Genomic DNA, 26,624 nt, shown 5'->3' with positions numbered 1-26,624 from the left:
GGTCTCCCATCCAGGACCAACCCTGCTTCAGAAGTCAGCAGTGGGATGCAGGGTGTTATGCTGCTGGTCTCCCATCCAGGACCAACCCTGCTTCAGAAGTCAGCAGTGGGATGCAGGGTGTTATGCTGCTGGTCTCCCATCCAGGACCAACCCTGCTTCAGAAGTCAGCAGTGGGATGCAGGGTGGTATGCTGCTGGTCTCCCATCCAGGACCAACCCTGCTTCAGAAGTCAGCAGTGGGATGCAGGGTGTTATGCTGCTGGTCTCCCATCCAGGACCAACCCTGCTTCAGAAGTCAGCAGTGGGATGCAGGGTGTTATGCTGCTGGTCTCCCATCCAGGACCAACCCTGCTTCAGAAGTCAGCAGTGGGATGCAGGGTGGTATGCTGCTGGTCTCCCATCCAGGACCAACCCTGCTTCAGAAGTCAGCAGTGGGATGCAGGGTGGTATGCTGCTGGTCTCCCATCCAGGACCAACCCTGCTTCAGAAGTCAGCAGTGGGATGCAGGGTGGTATGCTGCTGGTCTCCCATCCAGGACCAACCCTGCTTCAGAAGTCAGCAGTGGGATGCAGGGTGGTATGCTGCTGGTCTCCCATCCAGGACCAACCCTGCTTCAGAAGCCAGCAGTGGGATGCAGGGTGGTATGCTGCTGGTCTCCCATCCAGGACCAACCCTGCTTCAGAAGCCAGCAGTGGGATGCAGGGTGGTATGCTGCTGGTCTCCCATCCAGGACTAACCCTGCTTCAGAAGTCAGCAGTGGGATGCAGGGTGGTATGCTGCTGGTCTCCCATCCAGGACCAACCCTGCTTCAGAATCCAGCAGTGGGATGCAGGGTGGTATGCTGCTGGTCTCCCATCCAGGACCAACACTGCTTCAGAAGCCAGCAGTGGGATGCAGGGTGGTATGCTGCTGGTCTCCCATCCAGGACCAACCCTGCTTCAGAAGCCAGCAGTGGGATGCAGGGTGGTATGCTGCTGGTCTCCCATCCAGGACCAACCCTGCTTCAGAAGCCAGCAGTGGGATGCAGGGTGGTATGCTGCTGGTCTCCCATCCAGGACTAACCCTGCTTCAGAAGCCAGCAGTGGGATGCAGGGTGGTATGCTGCTGGTCTCCCATCCAGGACCAACCCTGCTTCAGAAGCCAGCAGTGGGATGCAGGGTGGTATGCTGCTGGTCTCCCATCCAGGACCAACCCTGCTTCAGAAGTCAGCAGTGGGATGCAGGGTGTTATGCTGCTGGTCTCCCATCCAGGACCAACCCTGCTTCAGAAGTCAGCAGTGGGATGCAGGGTGTTATGCTGCTGGTCTCCCATCCAGGACCAACCCTGCTTCAGAAGTCAGCAGTGGGATGCAGGGTGGTATGCTGCTGGTCTCCCATCCAGGACCAACCCTGCTTCAGAAGTCAGCAGTGGGATGCAGGGTGTTATGCTGCTGGTCTCCCATCCAGGACCAACCCTGCTTCAGAAGTCAGCAGTGGGATGCAGGGTGTTATGCTGCTGGTCTCCCATCCAGGACCAACCCTGCTTCAGAAGTCAGCAGTGGGATGCAGGGTGGTATGCTGCTGGTCTCCCATCCAGGACCAACCCTGCTTCAGAAGTCAGCAGTGGGATGCAGGGTGGTATGCTGCTGGTCTCCCATCCAGGACCAACCCTGCTTCAGAAGTCAGCAGTGGGATGCAGGGTGGTATGCTGCTGGTCTCCCATCCAGGACCAACCCTGCTTCAGAAGTCAGCAGTGGGATGCAGGGTGTTATGCTGCTGGTCTCCCATCCAGGACCAACCCTGCTTCAGAAGTCAGCAGTGGGATGCAGGGTGGTATGCTGCTGGTCTCCCATCCAGGACCAACCCTGCTTCAGAAGCCAGCAGTGGGATGCAGGGTGTTATGCTGCTGGTCTCCCATCCAGGACCAACCCTGCTTCAGAAGCCAGCAGTGGGATGCAGGGTGGTATGCTGCTGGTCTCCCATCCAGGACCAACCCTGCTTCAGAAGCCAGCAGTGGGATGCAGGGTGTTATGCTGCTGGTCTCCCATCCAGGACTAACCCTGCTTCAGAAGCCAGCAGTGGGATGCAGGGTGTTATGCTGCTGCATTGTGTTACCTTTATTACATGTTTTACTTAAGTATATTAAGCAAATATTTTCTTAACTCTATTTCGTTGGTTAAGGGCTTGTAAGTAAGCATTTCACAGCAAGGTTTACACCTGTTGTTTTTGGCGCATGTGACAAATCCAATTGGATTTGTTTTGATCAGGAGTGTGTTAATGCCTCTTCCCCAGGCAGGTTCCAGTGGAGGATTGGAGAAAGCAGATTGTTGGTGGGGCAATACCTGCTCAGTAATCAGGCTCAGGCCAAGGTTAATCTGACTTTGTAGAGAGATGGAGCTCTGCCCCCCACTGGCCAAAATGAGACATTACTATTATTGACCTAAACAGCACAGTGATCTGCTCCATTATAAAAGTCTGTTCTTGTACAAACTCTTGAAGTTTCTCAATACTGTCCTAGTACACACTCATCTGGAGTTGCATAAACCCCCCTGCTAGACATGTACACGGCTTGCTATGTTCTAACAATGTTATAGTAAAGCTCTGACATTTCAGGGTGGTTTGAGTTGATTTGCGGGGACTTAATTGTGTGTGACGCATTACTCTCCCTGCTCTCTGTCAAAATGGTTGTAATGGTTCCAAACTGAGAGAGTGTCCAGAGCAAAAGTAGAGAGATGTGTGTATGTGTGTCAGCAGCATGCCACCTTGCATCCAAATGCTGGCTTGCCTCTGAAGATAAGCAGGGTGGGTCCTGGATGGGAGACCAGATGGTGTTGGAGGGTCAGTAGGGGGCACTCTTCTCTCTAGTGTAAGGAGAACCCAGGGCAGTGAAGGGGACATAGCCCTGTGTAAGGTGCCTTCTTTCGGATGGGACGTTAAACGGGTGTCCTGTCTCTCTGTGGTCATTAAAAATGGTACTTATTGTAAGAGTAGGGTTGTTAACCCTGGTGTCCTGGCTAAATTACCAACATGGCCACCTAATCATCCCCCGAATAGGCATATTTCACTCCTTACCTCTCCGTGTGGTGAGTGTTCTGGCATAGAAATGGTTGCTGTGCATCACCCAGGTGGATGCTATTATAGACTTAGGAGTTAGGTTTAAGGTTAGAATTAGGGTTAGGCTTAGGGGAAATAGGATTTTGAATGGGGATAAATTGGCCTACAGCAGCAGAGACAAACAGCACCAGAGACAGACAGCAGCAGAGACAGACAGCACCAGAAACAGGCAGCAGCAGAGACAGACAGCACCAGAGACACCTAACTCCTATGTCTATAATAGCATCCACCTGGGTGAGAGACAGGCAGCACCAGAGACAGACAGCAGTAGAGACAGACAGCAGCAGAGACCGACAGCAGCAGAGGCAGACAGCAGCAGAGACCGACAGCACCAGAGACAGGCAACACCAGAGACCAACAGCACCAGAAACAGACAGCACCAGAGACAGACAGCAGCAGAGCGACAGCACCAGAGAGGCAGCACCAGAGAGCGGCTGCGCCAGAGAGGGGCAGCACCAGAGATGCAGCACCAGAGAGCGACAGCACCAGAGAGGCAGCGCCAGAGAGGGGCAGCACCAGAGAGGCAGCACCAGAGAGCGACAGCACCAGAGAGGCAGCACCAGAGACAGGCAGCAGCAGAGACAGACAGCACCAGAGAGGGGCAGCACCAGACAGGCAGCACCAGAGACAGACAGCACCAGAGGCAGGCAGCAGCAGAGACCAGCAGCACCAGAGACCGACAGCAGCGGAGACCGACAGCACCAGAAACAGACAGCAGCAGAGACAGGCAGCACCAGAGACAGACAGCACCAGAGACAGGCAGCACCAGAGACAGACAGCACCAGAGACCGACAGCAGCAGGCTGCAGCCTCTCCAGCTATTATTAATATAATAATAATATGTGACAATTAGCAGACGATTTTATCCAAAGTGACTTACAGTCATCCGTGCATACATTTTTACGTATGGGTGGTCCCGGGAATCGAACCCACTATCCTGGCATTGCAAACTTCATGCTTTACCAAATTGGAGGCGTTCAACAACCAAAGTGGTTCTTAGCTTATTTTACTGCAGTGCAACACATGATTAAAGGTTAACACTGTGATTTACAGTAAGAAAGTAAGAGGTGCACAACTCCAGGCCTCTAGGACCACAGTCCTGCTGGCTTCTCCTCTTGGCACTTTACTAATCAATGCATGTTGTTGTTGGGATGGAGAGTCCACACACACCTGGCTCTCCCAGGATGAAATCTCTTATAAGAAGGCAAGGTAGAAAAACAGCAGAGCTGACACTGCTGCCCTAAAGGACTGGAGTTGTCAAGGAAGGCCAAAGGAACGTACCTCTTTGACAAACCACTGGCAGAAGGCTGGTCCAATCCACTCCCTTGCATGGACCCCACAGTCTATCCACACTGCCTTCTTATAGGACCGTGTTCTCTTTCCTAGCTGACAGGACAGGACACCAGTCAGTTAACCAACATTGTGTGTGTGTGTGTGTGTGTGTGTGTGTGTGTGTCTCCTACACTACCTGAAGCACATAAAGGGGCCTGCCTTCATATGACCTCCCTATAGAGAACATGTCCACCAGGTGAGGATGGGTCCTGTTCATCTCAAACATCCAACTCTGGATCTGGGGAAAGAAACACAAGAAACAAAGAATTGAAGGTCATTCAGCCAAAGAATGAAGATAACAAGGCACCAGGCCATCCTATCAGCTCTATAACACTAGACCTACACATCACACTTTAACTCTGTGAAACAACTCATTTCACGCTAGGCAGCACGGCAATGAATCTTAGTTGTAGCTGATTCCATGGGGCAATTAGCCCAGGCGCACGCACACACACACACACACACACACACACACACACACACACACACACACACACACACACACACACACACACACACACACACACACACTTATCTTGGAGTAGATCAGGCTTCACGTAGTATGTGTGTGTGCTAGTATAAAAGTTCAATTCCTTCCATGTGTCTTCACACCCACTCAATAACCCCCTCTAACACACTATACAGACACTTAATCTAACAGTCCTGGATGACGGAGGTGATGGAGATGTAAGTATTTCCACCTCTCTGGAATGGTATGTACATTATGGCCCTGCTACACAGAGATTGTACAGATGGTGAATGTAAATGGATGTTTCCTGTGTGTGTGTGTGTGTGTGTGTGTGTGTGTGTGTGTGTGTGTGTGTGTGTGTGTGTGTGTGTGTGTGTGTGTGTGTGTGTGTGTGTGTGTGTGTGTGTCTTAGCCCTGTGTGTCTCCTGTGTTTGAGGAAAGGTTTAAAGCTGTGTAATGATAATGATAGGTTGCTGAAGTCTTGCTGAAAGGCTTCCTGGTTCCCCCTATCTCACAGTGGAATGCATGCGGACCGTGGAACTGGGGCGTACAGATTCAAGATTCAGGGGGCCAGAGGCAAATGTACACATCTCAAAGACTCCTAGTTGCACTGTACTGAACTGAAAAGTGTGTGTGTGTGTGTGTGTGTGTGTGACTGTGTTAGTGTGTGTGTACAAATCTAAACAGTGTGTTATCGTGTGAGCAATGGAGTAAATGAGAGTGTGTGTGTGTGTCCCACCTACCTCCTCCAGAGAGTGGTACACCTCATAGTCATATTGGGATTCAGACCTCCTCTTGCGGGAAGAGCGATATCCAGTCTGCTTTTCAATTCCTTCTGAAGGTTAGATATGAACACCCTGTAGAGAGAGAGAGAGAGAGAGAGAGAGAGAGAGAGAGAGAGAGAGAGAGAGAGAGAGAGAGAGAGAGAGAGAGAGGGAGAGAGACAGAGAGAGAGACAGAGAGAGAGACAGAGAGAGAAAGAGAGAGAGAGAGAGAGAGAGAGAGAGAGAGAGAGAGAGAGAGGGGGAGAGAGAGAGAGAGAGAGAGAGAGAGAGAGAGAGAGAGAGAGAGAGAGAGAGGCAGAGAGAGAGGCAGAGAGAGATAGAGGCAGAGAGAGAGAGAGAGAGAGAGAGAGGCAGAGAGAGAGATAGAGGCAGAGTGAGATAGAGGCAGAGAGAGAGAGAGAGGCAGAGAGAGAGATAGAGAGAGAGAAAGAGAGAGAGAGAGAGAGAGCGAGAGAGAGAGAGAGAGAGAGAGAGAGAGAGGAGAGAGAGAGAGAGAGAGAGAGAGAGAGAGAGAGAGAGAGAGAGAGAGAAAGAAAGAGAGAGAGAGAGAGAGAGAGAGAGAGAGAGACAGAGACAGAGTGAGAGGGGAAGAGAGAGAGAGAGAGAGAGAGAGGCAGAGAGAGAGGCAGAGAGAGAGAGAGAGGGAGAGAGAGAGAGAGAGAGAGAGAGAGAGAGAGGCAGAGAGAGAGGCAGAGAGAGAGATAGAGGCAGAGAGAGACTAGTGTGAGTCTGATGGGTACATTGTTTTACATAGGTACATTTTTCCTGTAAAGTCCTTTCTTGACTTGGTATTTCTACGAGCTAAAATACAGAGAAACGATTGAAACAAAAATAAAAAAGACCTTGGTGTTTCAGCTTTGGATTACTGCAAGTACAAGAAGCTTTGGGGGTGTGATTTGAAGTTAGATGAGTTCCTTTTATCATCAGTTTGCTTATTCAAGTGAGAGAAAAAATGCAGAGAGAGCAGAGACTTAGGCCTTGTGTGGAGAGACAGCTTGTAGACAGTGCTACTGTGTGTGAGCGTGAGAGCTCAGCAACCCTCTGGAAGTAAATGAACCTCTGCTGTCCATGAAGAGAAAATGTTTTCTATTTGACGTGTCACATTCTCCTCTCACTTATTTGCTCAACTATGCTCATAGCACCAGAGAAGGTTACATCTGTCTTTGCCCTTTTTTCAGATAACTTTCTTTCTCTTCAGAAATGAGTACGTTTTGAAGATTATTGTCATACACTAGCTTAGCTCACATTAATGAGAAAACTGTGGACATAAATTAAAGTGGTTGAAAGCGTGACAGTTTAGGAATCACTACACACAATTGTATTTCCCCAGCTACGATTTGATATTTTATTCCCCTTTCATATCAAGCCATCACCCATAGCGTTTCTCCTCTAAAATAGACAGTCTCTCAGACTGTAAACAAGGAAACCCATCAACTCACCAGCCTCCCCGGCCCAGACAATATAAAATAATAAAAGAGAGTGAGAGTGAGAGAGACTAAGAAAAGAGAGAGAGAGAGAGAGAGAGGTATAGAGTAGAGCATTAGATAAAAAGTAGAAAATCTTCCCTGAGGATAGGGATGACAATGATAACCTCCATCATTTTAATGTTGATTGTGATGATTGATGGGAGAAAATATGAAATGGGGAGCGGTGAGTCGGGGGGGGGGGGGGGGGGGGGGGGGAGTAGTCTCACAGCCCTTACTTAAAATCTATGTGTTCCTTCTGGAGGCATGCACGAAGCCCTCGCGTGTTGTTCCGTCTCACATGCACGTCCACGGTGGCGTTGTGTCGGATCAGAGAGGCACTGTTGGGCTGCCACAGGTCCACCTGAGAGGCAGAGAGAGAGAGTTAGTTATAGTGGAATGAACATGGACAAATACAGACATGGCAAGACACTCACCACCCAAACAACCTTGCTTCCCTTGATGAACCCGAAGTTCTGAACAGAACTAAATTGGCCCATCCCCTGAACAAATGACTTTAGCTTCCTCCTGCTAATAAACCCAGGGCTTCTGGGGAGATGGACAATAGCACAGCTTTAACATTCAAGGCTGTTCTCCACAGCACACTGTGACCTGGAGTCTAGATCAATCTTATGGCTTAAGGCTTGATGGGTCTGTCCAGCAGGTCAATATTGCTCTCCGAGTAAAGTTTGAGGGAACGTTGATGACTACACACACAGACACAGACACACACACACATGAACATGCGCACGCAGGCACGCACACACACACACACACACACACACACACACACACACACACACACACACACACACACACACACACACACACACACACACACACACACACATGCGCACAAACACACCACAAGTCCCTATTACAGTTTTTTACAATTACTTGGCACTAATTTCAGAACCTTGATGTCATTTTTCAAATGACCGATGGTCAAAATGCATGCTTGGATACAATACACACAAAGCTAAGATAATTTGTTCATTGAACTAAAATCACCTGTTCAAAACAACATAACTTAACAAAGAATTACCATTTCAAAATGCAATTCACACATTACATCTGAGATGACTGTCTATTCACTTCATTTCAATGATCTATCAATTGATACAACTGCTCAAAATGATAAGCAACTGTTGCATTACTCTTGCAGTTTTTGTCAATTGCTAACATGCATTGGTCAAAACTGAAGTCACATTGTCATTCCTCCAGAAAGAGCTGGTGTAACAGAGTCAGGTTTCTAGGCCTCCCTGCTCACACGTGCTTTTTCTGTTCTGCCCACAAATGTTCTATAGGACTGAGGTCAGGGCTTTGTGATGGCCACTCCAATACCTTGACTTTGTTGTCCTTAAGCCATTTTGCCACAACTTTGGAAGTTTCCTTGGGGTCATTGTCCATTTGGAAGACCCATTTGCGACCAAGCTTTAACTTTCTGACCGATGTCTTGAGATGATCTCATGATGCCATCTATTTTGTGAAGTGCACCAGTCCCTCCTGCAGCAAAGCACCCCCACAACATGATGCTGCCACTCCCCTGCTTCATGGTTGGGATGGTGTTCTTCGGCCTGCAATCCTCCCCCTTTTTCCACCAAACATAACGATGATCATTATGGCCAAACAGTTCTATTTTTGTTTCATCAGATCAGAGGACATTTCTCCAAAAAGTATGATCTTTGTCCTGGCTTTTTTATGGTGGTTTTGGAGCAGTGCCGCCTTCCTTGCTGAGCGGCCTTTCAGGTTATGTCGATATAGGACTCGTTTTACTGTGGATATAGATACTTTTGAACCTGTTTCCTCCAGCATCTTCACAAGGTCCTTTGCTGTTGTTCACTTTTCGCACCAAAGTATATTCATCTCTAGGAGACAGAATGCGTCTCCTTCCTGAGCGGTATGAAGGCTGTGTGGTCCCATGGTGTTTATACTTGCGTACTATTGTTTGCACAGATGAACGTGGTACCTTCAGGTGTTTGGAAATTGCTCCCAAGGATGAACCAGACATGTGGAGGTCTACATTTTTTTTGCTGAGGTCTTGGCTGATTTCTTTAGATTTTCCCATGATGTCAAACAAAGAGGCGCTGAGTTTGAAGGTAGGCCTTGAAATACATCCACAGGTACACCTCCAATTGACTACAATGGTATCAGTTTGTTAGGTTAGATTACTCGTGGGTTATTACTGCATTGTCGGAACTAGAAGCACAAGCATTTCGCTACACTTGCATTAACATCTGCTAACCATGTGTATGTGACAAATACATTTGATTTGATTTGATTTGTTAGCCTATTACAGTTTTTCTCAGTCTCTTTGGTGCATTTCTTAGATCAAAAGTGCAATTCTTGATACTACTTGTACAAATTCCAAATCATCTAGTCACTTGTGCACATCATTAAAGCAATTTCTTATTCTTTTGAACAAATTGCAATTGATAATGTACAAGTGTCAGCTTTTTCCACATTATCAATTGCTCATGTCATGTTGATAAAAATATAGAAGATGGTTCTCTGTTGTATAGTCTTACTTTTTTTAACCTTTATTAAACCAGGCAAGTCAGTTAAGAACAAATTCTTATTTTCAATGATGGCCTAGGAACAGTGGGTTAACTGCCTGTTCAGGGGCAGAACAACAGATTTGTACCTTGTCAGCTCAGGGGTTTGAACTTGCAATCTTCTGGTTACTAGTCCAACGCTCTAACCACTAGGCTACAATCAACCAGTTGTCTAAATTGCTCAAAGGTGCATCTCATGAAGAATCAATTGGCAAGCATATATAGACAGACCACAACACAGAGTTGCAATTTTCCAATAATGGATGGACCAGGAAACGAACAGGGTCAACAGCCAAGAGGAGGAAGAAGAGGAGCAAGAATGCGTGGTGGAAGGCAAAACAGAGGAAGAGGCAGAAGAGAACATAGGCGCATATCTGATGAGATAAGGGCCACTATTGTAGACCATGTTGTCAATCATGGCCTTACAATGGTTGAGACGGGTCGAAGGGTGTAGCCGAATATTGGGAGATCAACAGTGTCCTCAATAGTTCAAACGCTTCGAAGAGAGAACAGGTATGTCCACCAATGTACAGTGCACTGTTACTGTAAATAAGCAGTATACTGTATACTTCCTACAATGCTTCATATTACAGTAGTCCACTTGTATTTCACAGCATACAGAAATATACTCTATACAGATACATACTGCACCTTACATGCACCCACCTCTATGTTTTACAGTAAAATGTGTGTTCGCATAGTTTTTGTCTATGTGAAAGTGTGCGATGCATCACTGCATTTTTCCCCACATAGGACTGCAAGATTACCTCAAACCGGTGGCAGAGGACGCCTTTTCACACCTCAACAGGAGGAGGCTATTTGCATCATGGTCCGAGCAAACAATGCCATGAGACTCAGGGAAATACAAAGGACCATTATAGAAGACAACGATGTCTTTGAAAACATCCATACGGTTAGCATCTCAACCATCGACAGGGTGCTGCATAGAAACCAGATGAGTATGAAATAGCATACCAAAGGAATGAGGACAGAGTTAAGGAGCTACGGTACCAGTATTCACAGGTAAAACATATATCTATGTAACTACTTTACAGCAACATTTTATAGTGATACATAGTACAGTAAGCATAAACTGCTTCCATTGCTGTGGAAGGATCATGCAATATATGTACATTTTATGTCACTCTTCCTTACCAAAACAAATTCAACTGTGTGTTCTGGGATATAGCGTATAATGGAGTTGGAATCAAGTGAACCCTCTCACAACTTTGTATACGTGGATGAGGCTGGCTTCAACCTGACCAAATGCAGAAGGCAGGGTCGGAATATCATCAGTCACAGAGCTACTGTGGATTTGCCAGGCCAACGGTGAGGAAATATCACCATGTGTGCTGCTATTTCGGAGCATGGTGTCCTAACCCATATCCCCCTTATAGGGCCATACAACACCCAGCATCTACTCAACTTTTTAGAGACTCTCTACAGGGCTCTCATCCCTGATGATGAAAGGGGTCTGTTTAGAGAGGATTTGCCAAAGTATGTGGTCATTTGTGATAATGTGAGTTTCCATCGATCAAACATCATAAGGCAATGGTTTGTGACCCACCCGAGGATGCTCATAGAATTCCTCCCACCTTATTCACCATTCCTTAACCCAATTGAGGAGTTCCTTTCAGCATGGAGGTGGAAGGTGTACGATCGTCAGCCACACACACAGATGACCCTGCTGGCTGCAATGGATGCAGCATGTGAGGACATCACAGTAGACGCCTGCAGAGGATGGATAAGGCATTCCAAAAGATTCTTTCCACGTTGCATTGGAAGGGAAAATATCCGGTGTGATGTGGATGAGAATATGTGGGCCGACAGATAGGAACGTCTGGATGTGTAGAGACAGCACAACAGTGCTGCGGGCAAAGTTGTGCCTTAGGGATGGTTTCCTGTGTTTCTTTCTAATTTAGTTTTTTTTCCTTTGTGCCCCTTGGGTTGTCCAGTCTCTTTCAATCAATAACCCACATACAGTAATATGTAAATAGTACTGTTGAAATTGATATATGCCATAGAAGTGCAGCCTTGTGCATTTTCAATACAGTAACTGTCATCCAAACTGTAGCCTAAGTTTACATCAGGTAATACTGTCAAAGTACACAGTTACATTGACAACATGCCTAAACATTTTGACGACCTTGTTTGTGAACAATGACTCAATGACTTATTTTATTTATTTATTTATTTTATTTTACCTTTATTTAACCAGGTAGGCAAGTTGAGAACAAGTTCTCATTTACAATTGCGACCTGGCCAAGATAAAGCAAAGCAGTTCGACAGATAAAACGACACAGAGTTACACATGGAGTAAAAACAAACATACAGTCAATAATGCAGTATAAACAAGTCTATATACAATGTGAGCAAATGAGGTGAGAAGGGAGGTAAAGGCAAAAAAAAGGCCATGATGGCAAAGTAAATACAATATAGCAAGTAAAATACTGGAATGGTAGTTTTGCAATGGAAGAATGTGCAAAGTAGAAATAAAAAAATAATGGGGTGCAAAGGAGCAAAATAAATAAATAAATACAAATTAAATACAGTTGGGAAAGAGGTAGTTGTTTGGGCTAAATTATAGGTGGGCTATGTACAGGTGCAGTAATCTGTGAGCTGCTCTGACAGTTGGTGCTTAAAGCTAGTGAGGGAGATAAGTGTTTCCAGTTTCAGAGATTTTTGTAGTTCGTTCCAGTCATTGGCAGCAGAGAACTGGAAGGAGAGGCGGCCAAAGAAAGAATTGGTCTTGGGGGTGACTAGAGAGATATACCTGCTGGAGCGTGTGCTACAGGTGGGAGATGCTATGGTGACCAGCGAGCTGAGATAAGGGGGGACTTTACCTAGCAGGGTCTTGTAGATGACATGGAGCCAGTGGGTTTGGCGACGAGTATGAAGCGAGGGCCAGCCAACGAGAGCGTACAGGTCGCAATGGTGGGTAGTATATGGGGCTTTGGTGATAAAACGGATTGCACTGTGATAGACTGCATCCAATTTGTTGAGTAGGGTATTTGAGGCTATTTTGTAAATGACATCGCCAAAGTCGAGGATTGGTAGGATGGTCAGTTTTACAAGGGTATGTTTGGCAGCATGAGTGAAGGATGCTTTGTTGCGAAATAGGAAGCCAATTCTAGATTTAACTTTGGATTGGAGATGTTTGATATGGGTCTGGAAGGAGAGTTTACAGTCTAACCAGACACCTAAGTATTTGTAGTTGTCCACGTATTCTAAGTCAGAGCCGTCCAGAGTAGTGATGTTGGACAGGCGGGTAGGTGCAGGTAGCGATCGGTTGAAGAGCATGCATTTAGTTTTACTTGTATTTAAGAGCAATTGGAGGCCACGGAAGGAGAGTTGTATGGCATTGAAGCTTGCCTGGAGGGTTGTTAACACAGTGTCCAAAGAAGGGCCGGAAGTATACAGAATGGTGTCGTCTGCGTAGAGGTGGATCAGGGACTCACCAGCAGCAAGAGCGACCTCATTGATGTATACAGAGAAGAGAGTCGGTCCAAGAATTGAACCCTGTGGCACCCCCATAGAGACTGCCAGAGGTCCGGACAGCAGACCCTCCGACTTGACACACTGAACTCTATCAGAGAAGTAGTTGGTGAACCAGGCGAGGCAATCATTTGAGAAACCAAGGCTGTCGAGTCTGCCGATGAGGATATGGTGATTGACAGAGTCGAAAGCCTTGGCCAGATCAATGAATACGGCTGCACAGTAATGTTTCTTATCGATGGCGGTTAAGATATCGTTTAGGACCTTGAGCGTGGCTGAGGTGCACCCATGACCAGCTCTGAAACCAGATTGCATAGCAGAGAAGGTATGGTGAGATTCGAAATGGTCGGTAATCTGTTTGTTGACTTGGCTTTCGAAGACCTTAGAAAGGCACGGTAGGATAGATATAGGTCTGTAGCAGTTTGGGTCAAGAGTGTCCCCCCCTTTGAAGAGGGGGATGACCGCAGCTGCTTTCCAATCTTTGGGAATCTCAGACGACACGAAAGAGAGGTTGAACAGGCTAGTAATAGGGGTGGCAACAATTTCGGCAGATAATTTTAGAAAGAAAGGGTCCAGATTGTCTAGCCCGGCTGATTTGTAGGGGTCCAGATTTTGCAGCTCTTTCAGAACATCAGCTGAATGGATTTGGGAGAAGGAGAAATGGGGAAGGCTTGGGCGAGTTGCTGTTGGGGGTGCAGTGCTGTTGTCCGGGGTAGGAGTAGCCAGGTGGAAAGCATGGCCAGCCGTAGAAAAATGCTTATTGAAATTCTCAATTATGGTGGATTTATCAGTGGTGACAGTGTTTCCTATCTTCAGTGCAGTGGGCAGCTGGGAGGAGGTGTTCTTATTCTCCATGGACTTTACAGTGTCCCAGAACTTTTTTGAGTTAGTGTTGCAGGAAGCAAATTTCTGCTTGAAAAAGCTAGCCTTGGCTTTTCTAACTGCCTGTGTATAATGATTTCTAGCTTCCCTGAACAGCTGCATATCACGGGGGCTGTTCGATGCTAATGCAGAACGCCATAGGATGTTTTTGTGTTGGTTAAGGGCAGTCAGGTCTGGGGAGAACCAAGGGCTATATCTGTTCCTGGTTCTAAATTTCTTGAATGGGGCATGTTTATTTAAGATGGTTAGGAAGGCATTTTTAAAAAATATCCAGGCATCCTCTACTGACGGGATGAGATCAATATCCTTCCAGGATACCCCGGCCAGGTCGATTAGAAAGGCCTGCTCGCAGAAGTGTTTCAGGGAGCGTTTTACAGTGATGAGTGGAGGTCGTTTGACCGCTGACCCATTACGGATGCAGGCAATGAGGCAGTGATCGCTGAGATCTTGGTTGAAGACAGCAGAGGTGTATTTAGAGGGGAAGTTGGTTAGGATGATATCTATGAGGGTGCCCGTGTTTAAGGTTTTGGGGAGGTACCTGGTAGGTTCATTGATTATTTGTGTGAGATTGAGGGCATCAAGTTTAGATTGTAGGATGGCTGGGGTGTTAAGCATGTTCCAGTTTAGGTCGCCTAGCAGCACGAACTCTGAAGATAGATGGGGGGCAATCAGTTCACATATGGTGTCCAGAGCACAGCTGGGGGCAGAGGGTGGTCTATAGCAGGCGGCAACGGTGAGAGACTTGTTTTTAGAGAGGTGGATTTTTAAAAGTAGAAGTTCAAATTGTTTGGGTACAGACCTGGATAGTAGGACAGAACTCTGCAGGCTATCTTTGCAGTAGATTGCAACACCGCCCCCTTTGGCAGTTCTATCTTGTCTGAAAATGTTGTAGTTTGGAATTAAAATGTCTGAGTTTTTGGTGGTCTTCCTAAGCCAGGATTCAGACACAGCTAGAACATCCGGGTTGGCAGAGTGTGCTAAAGCAGTGAATAGAACAAACTTAGGGAGGAGGCTTCTAATGTTAACATGCATGAAACCAAGGCTATTACGGTTACAGAAGTCGTCAAAAGAGAGCGCCTGGGGAATAGGAGTGGAGCTAGGCACTGCAGGGCCTGGATTCACCTCTACATCGCCAGAGGAACATAGGAGGAGTAGAATAAGGGTACGGCTAAAAGCTATGAGAATTGGTCGTCTAGAACGTCTGGAACATAGAGTAAAAGGAGGTTTCTGGGGGCGATAAAATAGCATCAAGGTATAATGTACAGACAAATGTATGGTAGGATGTGAATACAGTGGAGGTAAACCTAGGTATTGAGTGATGAAGAGAGAGATATTGTCTCTAGAAACATCGTTGAAACCAGGAGATGTCATTGCATGTGTGGGTGGTGGAACTAATAGGTTGGATAAGGTATAGTGAGCAGGACTAGAGGCTCTACAGTGAAATAAGCCAATAAACACTAACCAGAACAGAAATGGACAAGACATATTGACATTAAGGATAGGCATGCTTAGTCGAGTGATCAAAAGGGTCCGGTGAGTGGAGAGGTTGGTTGGTGATTTAGACAGCTAGCCAGGGCATCGGCATTATCATTCTGATGACACTGGCATGATCATTGGCATGAATATTTACTTTTGGGAGATGTACTAAGGATTTTTAGTGACTGACTAGCTTTAGAAACATATCCATTGTATATTGCAGTTTGTACAAATTGTTCTGAGAAATGCACTTATTATTTTGCACATGTTAAGGATGATGTGAAAAATGCACCTGAGAAACAGCAGCGACTGAGAGACTGTAGTAGCTTCTAAAGCCATGACATCATTTTCTGGAATTTTCCAAGCTGTTTAAAGGCACAGTGAACTTAATGTATGTTAACTTCTGACCCACTGGAATTGTGATACAGTGAATTATACGTGAAATAATCTGTCTGTAAACAATTGTTGGAAAAATGACTTGCGTCATGCACAAAGTAGATGTCCTAACCGACTTGCCAAAACTATAGTTTGTTAACAAGAAATTTGAGGAGTGGTTGAAAAACAAGTTTTAATGACTCCAACCTAAGTGGATGTAAACTTCCGACTTCAACTGTATACTCAGCAAAAAAAGAAACGTCTTCTCACTGTCAACTGCGTTTATTTTCAGCAAACTTAAGATGTGTAAATATTTGTATGAAGATAACAAGATCCAACAACTAAAACATAAACTGAACAAGTTCTACAGACATGTGACTAACAGAAATTGAATAATGTGTCCCTGAACAAAGGGGGGTTCAAAAACAAAAGTAACAGTCAGTATCTGGTGTGGCCACCAGCTGCATTAAGTACTGCAGTAATTCTCCTCCTCATGGACTGCACCAGATTTGCCAGTTATTGCTGTGAGATGTTACCCCACTCTTCCACCAAGGCACCTGCAATTTCCCAGACATTTCTGGGGGGAATGGCCCTAGCCCTCACCCTCCGATCCAACAGGTCCCAGATGTGCTCAATGGGATTGAGATCCGGGCTCTTCGCTGGCTGTGGCAGAACACTGACATTCCTGTCTTGCAGGAAATCATGCACAGAATGAACAGTATGGCTGGGGGCATTGTCATGCTGGAGGGTCATGTCGGGATAAGCCTGCAGGAAGGGTACCACAAGAGGGAGAAGGATGTTTTCCGTGTAACGCACAGCGTTGAGATTACCTGCAAGCTCAGTCTGATGATGCTGTGACACACCGCCTCAGACCATGATGGACTCTCCACCTCCAAATCGATCCTGCTCCAGTGTACAGGCTTCGGTGTAATGCTCATTCCTTCGACGATAAACACAAATCCGACCATCACCCCTGGTGAGACAAAACCGTGACTCGTCAGTGAAGAGCACTTTTTGCCCGTCCTGCTTTACAACAGGCCTACAAGCCCTCAGTCAAGCTTCTCTCAGCCTATTGCGGACAGTCTGAGCACTGATGGAGGGATTGTGCATTCCTGGTGTAACTCGGGCAGTTCTTGTTGCTATCCTGCATCTGTCCCGCAGGTGTGATGTTCGGATGTACCGATCCTGTGCAGGTGTTGAAAAACGTGGTCTGCCACTGCGAGGATGATCAGCTGTCCGTCAGCTGGTTCATTGAACAAGCAAGGGAAACAGTGTTTAAACCCTTTACAATGAAGATCTGTGAAGCTATTTTGATTTTTACGAGTTATCTTTGAAAGACAGGGTCCTGAAAAAGGGACGTTTCTTTTTTTGCTGAGTTTATTTGCAGCACATGTTTTAAAATGCTAACACACTGTTTCCAAACTGTTAAAAACACATTCAAAACAGAAAGGCAAATGTTGTGCATTTCTCCAGATTGAAACATATAGAAAATCTCAGCAGAATATTTAATCATTCCAAAAACAGCTGATTGCAATTTCAGCTGAAAGCCTACCCCAGTGTCCTGTTTTTAGTCTCGTTCCCAAACTGAAAAAAGAGGACGGCTTCGGGAATGATTTCGTTTGTAAACATGGATCAAGGAAGACAGGTTGGTGGGAAAGAAGAGTGGCAGGGAGAATGTTTGGAGAACAAATGAGAGGAAGAACAAGAGGGGTGGTCTCTGATGAGACAAGGGCCACAATTATTGACCATGTTGTAAATCATGGTCTCTCTTTGAGAGAGGCCGGTTTAAGGGTGCAACCAAATCTGCAGCGTTCAACAGTTGCATCAATAGTATGAATTTTCCGGCAAAACAACAGGTGAGATGTGGATCCTTCAGTAATAATTGAACTACATATTACATTAAAATACTGTATGTTCACATTTTTACATGTACTGACATTTTCAAATATATTGATTTGTGTTTTTCAGTAGGATCTTTGCCTGCCACATGAGGGAGAGGCAGAATATTATCAGATGGTGTCACATGTGCTCCCTCTCTGGCCTCTAGGTCACCAGGCTGCTCATTAGGGCGCACAGCTGTCACCAGCGGTACGTGCATAATGACACTCACCTGGAATCCATCACCTCCTTGATTACCTGTCCTTTATATGTCCCTCCCTTTGGTTTCTTCCCCAGGAGTCATTGTTGCTGTTTCATGTCGGTGCGCTGTTTGTTTATGTTGTGGAAGGACCACCAGAGGGCAGGCTGGGCTCATGGATAGTAGCCCAACAAGGCATGGGAGACAAGGTAACCAGAGGCAATTAAGCACAGCTGACGGTACTAATGACATACTCTCCTTTCCCTATAAGAGAGAGAATGGAACCAGCAGAGAGGAGGGGGAAACTATCTCTGGAAGATGGCCACCGAGAGAGAGGAGCTATCCATGAAGAACCACTAAGACGGTGACAATCCCGTGACTTTTTGTTGTAGTTTAAAGATAATCCTATTGTGTTCCTGTTTCATCTGGAGAAGAAGATGTATGTTTTTTTCCTTAGAAGATTTTCATTGATTATGTTGGAGTGTTTGTGTTGACCAAATGCCCTCAATAGAGAACTGTGTTCAATCAAGAAAACCTACTCCTGACTCGTTTATTCCACCTTCCCGCTTTAGAGTGACACCCAATTACTTGGTCCGCTCACATTGGTGGAGGATGCAGGCATTAGGTGGACGAGTGACACAAGGATAAGTGAGTAAATCAAGATTCTTCCAGTAGACCCGGAGGAACCATTCAAGAACGATGGATAACGCCCTACTACAACAGTTGATCACGGCACAGCAGACAACCATAGAACTCCTGCAACAACAGCTGAGCCGACGAGAAGAACCTAGAGTTAAGCCAAGAGCGGCTGCTCACGCCATCTTACCTCGTCTCTCCAAGGAGGATGATATTGAGGCCTTCCTCATGACCTTCGAAAGGACGGCCACCTTGGAAGAGTGGTCGCCCACAGAATGGGCGAGCGCATTAGCCCCTCTTTTGACCGGGGTGGCTCAGGAAGCCTATTTTGACCTGGATTCCCGCGAAGCTGAGGACTATGGGCGACTAAAAACCGAGATCCTGTCCCGGTACCAGCTGACTGCCAGAGATAGGGCTGTAAAGTTCCATCAATGGACCTATACAGCTGATCAACCCGTCCGTGCCCAGATCTTCGCATTAATACGACTGACGAAACAGTGGCTAGAACCTGGAAAGGGAGTAGGACATGTGATAGAGACTCTCGTAGTGGACAAGATATTGAGAGAATTGCCCAGTGACTTAAAAAGGGTTGTGGGGCAAGCCAACCCGTTGTCAGCCGACGACATAGCCCAGGCGGTGGAAACATATCGGTCTACAGGGGAGTTGTTAAAAAGTGACAAGGAGGAACGGAAGGAGTCTTCCAATCCCGTACCACGACTCACCCCGGCGCGCCCGCCACCGAAACGTCCAAGCCCCCCCCGGAGGTGGGAGAAGTCAGCCACCACACAGCAGGGTCGGTGTTATAAATGTCAGTCTCCCAACCATTATGCCCCACAATGTCCTAGCAAGGATGAGCCCATGGTCACGGAGTCATCACTGCCTACCCCCACACATCCCATTTTGAGGGGGCAGGATCAACACTGTTGGTTAGCAGAGATAGCCCCAGCCTCAGAGATTCCGGTGCGAGTCGAAGGACAAGATGTGGTAGCTATTCTCGACTCGGGAAGCATGGTTACGTTAGTAGAGGAGCGGATGGTGACCTCCGCAACACTGCTACCAGACAAAGTAGCCGTATCCTGTATCCATGGAGACACCCACTATTACCCCACTGTGAATCTGCCTATTCTCACTCCAAAAGGAAGGTGTACAGTCAGGGCAGGGAAAGTGCCCCAGCTGAAAGTGCCATTATTGATCGGGAGAGACTGTCCCCTATATAAGGAGCTTCGGCAGATGACGTTATGCATGGGAAGAAGGGGGACAGGAAAGAAGAGAAAATCCAAGCCCGAGGTAGTAGTCCTACAAGGAGACGTAGCCGCGTCCTCGTCCTCTGCAGCAGAGGAAGAAATAGCGACCCAACGTTTACGACAGATATTCCAGGAAACCACTGATGAAGACACATGTGAAGGGTTATACACAACGCAGGAAGGAAGGAGCAACCAGGCGCTAAGGGATATATTTGAAGCTCCATCCGAGGAGGGAACCTGGAAGGGATTCTCCTCGGTCACCCCTGATGGGGATGTGGAACATCCTCCACATCCCTCTACCGAGGTCGACCTGCACCAGGAATTAAAGGGACAGTTCGGCACCTCGCAGCATAGAGACCCAGACCTAAAGGAGGCCATGAGGAAGGTGAAGGTGATCGACGGGAGGAACGTCGACGGATCAGGTGAGCCCCCTCTTCCTTACTATGCAATCAGGCGGGGTCTCTTATACTGGGTCGTACGACGAAGGGGGGAAAACCAGGAATTACTAATGGTGCCTAGGCCATACAGGGATACAGTTCTACAGTTAGCCCATTCCCACGTCCTAGGAGGACACCTGGCACGAGACAAGACTATTGACAGAATCATGCAGAGATTCTATTGGCCCCGGGTCACCCGGGATGTGGCCAGGTATTGTAGGACGTGTGATCAATGTCAACGTACAGCCCCACGGCCACACCTGCGTAACCCTTTGATTCCTCTCCCCATCATAGAGACTCCCTTTGAACGCATAGCTATGGACCTCGTAGGGCCCCTCCCAAAATCCGCCAGAGGACACGAGTACATCCTAGTGGTTATAGATTACGCTACCAAGTTCCCGGAGGCCATACCCCTGCGTAACATGTCGTCAAAGGGAATTGCCAAGGAGCTATTCCTGATGTTCTCTCGTGTGGGCCTCCCCAAGACTATCTTAACCGATCAAGGAACCCCGTTCATGTCCCGGTTGATGAAGGACTTGTGTCGGTTATATCAGGTTCAACAGATACGTACAAGCATATTCCACCCTCAAACAGACGGGTTGTGTGAACGCTTGAACAAAACGATTAAAAGCATGTTGAGAAGAGTGGTGTCCCGAGACGGGAAAAACTGGGACATGCTTCTCCCACACTTAATGTTTGCCCTGCGAGAAGTACCCCAGGCATCCACTGGATTCTCTCCGTTTGAATTGCTCTATGGCAGACCCTGTCGAGGAATCCTCGACTTAGCCAAGGAGACCTGGGAGACCCAACCATGTCCCTTTCGATCCACAATAGAACACGTTACCCTGATGAGAGACCGCCTGTCAGCAGTGTGGCCCATAGTCAAGGAGCATATGGAGAAGGCCCAAAGGACCCAAGGCCAGGCCTATGATAAGTCCGCGACCCCCCGTGAGTTCACCGTGGGAGAGAAAGTGATGGTGCTTGTGCCCACGGCCGAACATCGCTTGCTGGCGCAGTGGAGGGGGCCCTACGAGGTAATGAAAAGGGTCTCACCGGTCAATTACCTCATCAAGCAACCTGACAGGAGGAAGAAGGTCCAACTCTATCACATAAACCTGCTGAAGACGTACCATGGACGAGAGGAGGAGGTGGCTTTGATGGCCCTGGAGGGCAAAGGAAAAGAGGAGACTCTACCACAGGTGCGCCGTGGCCAAACTCTCCTACCGGAGCAGTCAAGACAGCTAGACAAGCTGATTATGAACTTCGGTCGAATATTCTCTCCATTCCCAGGACAAACAGATGTCCTGTTCCACCATATCCACACGGAACCCGGCAAGAAGGTGCATATCCGCCCTTACAGGATTCCTGAGGCTCGCCGAGTCATCGCTAAGAAAGAGGTGAGGGAGATGTTGAGGATGGGCGTGATCGAGCCCTCGACGAGTGAGTGGTCCAGTCCCATAGTCCTGGTCCCCAAGTCCGATGGTAGTATGAGACTCTGCAACGACTTTAGGGGCGTGAATGCCATCTCTACATTCGATGCGTATCCCATGCCCCGTGTGGATGAACTCTTGGAGCGCTTAGGAAAGGCCAAGTTCATCACTACCCTGGATTTGACAAAGGGATATTGGCAAGTGCCGGTGGCTCCGGAGGATCGCCCAAAGACTGCCTTCGCCACCCCAGAGGGGCTTTTCCAGTATGTGAGGATGCCCTTCGGACTGCACGGTGCCGCTGCAACTTTCCAACGCCTCATGGATGCCATTCTACGGCCCCATCAAGAGTATGCAGCGGCGTACATAGACGATGTGGTCATCCACAGCGAGGACTGGGATAGTCACCTCCTGCGATTACGGGCGGTGCTCGTGAGTTTGGAAGCCACCGGGTTGACAGCCAATCCAAATAAATGCTGCCTGGGCCTGACCGAAGCGGAATACCTGGGGTACACCGTGGGGAATGGGAAAATACGCCCACAGGCAGAGAAGACCAGGGCAATTCGTGACTGGCCTCGACCCCGGACCAAGCGAGACGTTCGGGCATTCTTAGGGATAACAGGATATTATCGCCGTTTTATCCCGGGATATGCAACCATTGCCAACCCCCTCACAAACCTAATCAGGAAAAACCTGCCAAACCAGGTAGAGTGGAAAGACGAGACGGAAGAGGCCTTTCAATTGCTAAAAGATGGCCTGTGTTCTGATCCCGTTCTACAGGCTCCGGACTTCTCACAAGAGTTCATTGTGCAGGTCGACGCCTCGGATACAGGGCTCGGGGCCGTACTAGCTCAGGGTAAAGGTGAAGCAGAGAAGCCGATTCTCTTCATTAGTAGGAAGCTCAGCGATCGGGAACAGAGGTATGCGACCGTAGAGAAAGAGGCCTTAGCCATCAAGTGGGCCCTCGATTATCTCCGGTACTACCTACTGGGTCGGAGGTTTGCATTAGTTACTGACCATGCGCCCCTCACGTGGATGGCTGGTAAGAGAAACAATAACAACAGAATAGCCAGATGGTTTTTGTCTTTACAACCGTTCTCTTTCCATGTCATCCACAGGGCCGGATCGAGGAACGGGAATGCAGACGCGCTGTCCCGACGCGACCAAGACGGTGCGTCTGGCGCCCGACCCTCCGGTTCGGTCCTGGGGGGGAAGGTATGTGGAAGGACCACCAGAGGGCAGGCTGGGCTCATGGATAGTAGCCCAACAAGGCATGGGAGACAAGGTAACCAGAGGCAATTAAGCACAGCTGACGGTACTAATGACATACTCTCCTTTCCCTATAAGAGAGAGAATGGAACCAGCAGAGAGGAGGGGGAAACTATCTCTGGAAGATGGCCACCGAGAGAGAGGAGCTATCCATGAAGAACCACTAAGACGGTGACAATCCCGTGACTTTTTGTTGTAGTTTAAAGATAATCCTATTGTGTTCCTGTTTCATCTGGAGAAGAAGATGTATGTTTTTTTCCTTAGAAGATTTTCATTGATTATGTTGGAGTGTTTGTGTTGACCAAATGCCCTCAATAGAGAACTGTGTTCAATCAAGAAAACCTACTCCTGACTCGTTTATTCCACCTTCCCGCTTTAGAGTGACACCCAATTACTTGGTCCGCTCACAATGTATTAATGAAATGTATTCATTCCCTGAACCTGCTTCTCAACTCAGCATACATCGTTACAGATGCGCAGGAAATTGCCATTGTTGACATGGTAATTGGCAACAATGCAATAAAACTGCGGGAAATTCAGGACAGAGTGATGGCAGACAATATCATTTTTGGGAATGTGAATACGGTCAGCACAATGACAATTGCCAGAGTCCTAGAGAAACATAAGATAAGGACGAAGCAGTTGTTCCCTTTTGAGAGAAACGATGAACGTGTGAAAGAACACCGGTATCAATATGTCCAGGTAAGATGTCTGTCCAAAAACCAAACAGGGTACATACACAGCTATGCATAATGTAAAGTGCTGTGTATTTACTGTATTTTAGAGAGTAATGGAGATGGAAGCCAGGCAAACTGTACATGCATTCACCTTTGTGGATGAAGCTGGATCCAATCTGGTAAAAACACACCGCAGGGCAAGAAATGTGATTAGACAGAGCGCAACCGTGGATGTCCCAGGACAGAGGAGCTAACATCACAACGTGTCCAGCACTGTCCAATGATGGTTTGCTGTTACACAAACTACTCATTGGCCCCTACAACACAGAAGCTCTTTTCTGGATGACCTAAGTAATCGACTTGTGCCAGCAGAGGAGAGAGGGGCAAGTGAACTCCCTTACCTTTGTTGTTGTGTGGGATAATGTGGCATTCCACCACTCTGCTGCAGTCAGACTGGTTTGCTACACATCCCAGGATGTCAGTACTCTTCCTGCCTCCATACTCCCCCGTCCTAAACCACATAGAGGAGTTTTCCTCTGCGTGGAGGTGGAAGGTTTATGACCAACATCCACATGACCAGATGTCCTTACTGGACATGAATGTGGGATGTGGAGACACTTCTCCTGAAGACTGCCAGGGTTGGACTAGACATTCCAGAAGATATCCACAAGATGCATCACCAGAGAAGACATAAGATGTGATGTTAATGACAACTTGCAGGAGAGCAGGAGAACTAGAACCCTCACAGTATAAGTGATTATACTCTACGTGTTTGTTTTTTTGTAATTATTATGGCAGCCCTGGAATTTCAGGAATAGTTTTTTTGTTTCAATTTTTAATTTTTCACATGTAAATTTCTATATGCAAATATATAGAAAAAAAATAAAGGCTATTGAAGTAAATCTCTGCATGTACTTTAGTACAGTAAATAAAAGGTGTCATTCTTAGTCTAATGAAATAATGATTTATGTGAAAAATCATTCAAATTTCAAAGAGAAGTTCATTTATGTAATGCTCCTTGTTAATGTTTTTAAGGTCAGTGTGTTATGAGTGCCAATGCATGCTTTCTGAGTGAGAATTGTTGCCAGTGTTCTGGTCAAACAAGCTTATTTTGAGACATGTATGAAGTGTTTTGGTGGTTTGAGTGAGTTTTGGAGGTGAGATTAACTGTTTGGCCAAGATGCAGACTGTGAAGAGTTTTGAAAAAGTGGCTTCAGTATTGACCGATGCTTGTTAGCGATTGAAATAAAAAACAATGCATAGTTTTATGGAAACTGACAAACAATAGTCCATGTTTAGATCATGAAAGTTTCAGGATAACGAGATCCATTGACACCAATTACCGTGGAACATTTACCAATTGGACTACATTATCTATGGATGTAATATTTCATCATTCTTTATCAGACACTCTATTGTCCCATGTTTTAAGATTTGACATTACTGTACACTCACCGGCCACTTTATTAGGTACACTTATGTAGTACTGGGTAGGACCCCCTTTTGCCTCCACAACAACCTGAATTATTCACGGGTCTGTACGTTAAGAGATGCCCTTCTGCACACCACTGTTTTAAACGGCTGTTATTTGAGCATTTATGGCCTTTCTGTTAGCTTGAATGAGTCTGGACATTTTCTCTGACCTCTCTCATTAACAAGGGTTTTTTACCCACAGAAGTGCCACTCACTGAATGGGTTTTGTTTATTGCACCATTCTCTGTAAACACTAGAGACTGTAGTGCGTAAAAATCCCAGGAGGGCAGCTGTTTCTGAGATGCTGGAACCACGTGTGGCACCAACAATCATACCACGGTTGCTTAGATTACGCATATTCCCTGTTCTAATGTTTGGTTGAACAACTAAAGCTCTCTACTCTACATACGGAGTTGCAGGCAGACACATGATTCGCTGTTCGAAAAAGCAGGCTATTTTATGTTAACATGCAGGTGTACCTAAAAAAGTGGCCGGTGAATATGTATGCTGGCCCTTATAATTGCTACAATTGCTATATTTGCTAATTGCTATCCAGCTACAACAACATAGCGATAACATGGAGCCGGCAGGTGATCCAGGTCACCTGCCGGCTCCATTGGGGTCAAAGGAATGGCAGGGGACAAGCACCCCTCCTGAGAGGTGGTCGTGGGCCTCGTTTGAGAGGTGTGGGGGAACGTGGTAGAGGACAAGGCCACGGACCAAGACAGCGGCAGCAACAGCAAAGACTGTCCAATGAAAGCCGAGCAATAGCTGTAGACCATGTCGTAAATCATGGCAGGACAGCTACAATGATTCTACCAAACCCCAGAAGATCAACTGTGGCCTCAATCATCAGAACATTCCACAATGAGAACCGGGAAGTCTTCAGCATGCACTAAACATTAGGCTACTCTCAATTGTCAAATGACTGTATACTGCATGCCAATGTGTACCACATAGTAGGTGATGTGACTAAATGTGTTCTTACTGTAATTTTCCCTGCAGAGTTGAGACTAGGCCAAATAGGGGAGGCAGAGGCAAAATTCTGACTGACCAACGAGTGGGCTGTGGTCAATTTGGTTCGTCCAGATTCGTCCAGTTTGCTGACTATTGTACGCATGCTGAAAAGGCACCAGGTGTCTCTCAAACAGCTATCCCATGTGCCTTCTGAAAGAAATGCAGACCGAGTCAAGTAACTGAGGACTGATTATGTTCAGTTTCAAGATACCTGTTGTGAAAAATTCCCCAAAAGTTCTACATCATTGTAATCAGTAATTCTCTATCCAAAATGTATTTTTAGAGGGTGATGGAGCTGGATGCTGCTGAAAACCATCACAAATTCCTATTTTTGGATGAGTCCGGCTTCAACCGGGCCAAGACAAGGAGGAGAGGTTGGAATTTCATTGGCCAGCAGGCAACCATCCAAGTACCTGGACAATGTGGGGCCAATATCACCATGTGT

At 46.9% G+C, this 26,624-nt stretch overlaps 1 protein-coding gene across 1 annotated transcript in view; it reads right to left on the bottom strand.

Moving 5' to 3' along the window:
* LOC109899013 (carboxypeptidase A6) overlaps positions 1 to 26,624 on the bottom strand; it is a 69,783-nt gene that overhangs the window by 9,908 nt on the left and 33,251 nt on the right. The window contains 5 exon segments of the mRNA XM_031836302.1: positions 4,372 to 4,476; positions 4,559 to 4,660; positions 5,635 to 5,723; positions 5,726 to 5,748; positions 7,379 to 7,503. Of these exon segments, the coding sequence (XP_031692162.1) occupies positions 4,372 to 4,476; positions 4,559 to 4,660; positions 5,635 to 5,723; positions 5,726 to 5,748; positions 7,379 to 7,503 (444 nt within the window).

This window comes from Oncorhynchus kisutch, linkage group LG11, assembly GCF_002021735.2.
Source record: "Oncorhynchus kisutch isolate 150728-3 linkage group LG11, Okis_V2, whole genome shotgun sequence".
Lineage (NCBI taxonomy): Eukaryota > Metazoa > Chordata > Actinopteri > Salmoniformes > Salmonidae > Oncorhynchus > Oncorhynchus kisutch.
This window is presented reverse-complemented; position numbering and strand designations above follow the sequence as displayed.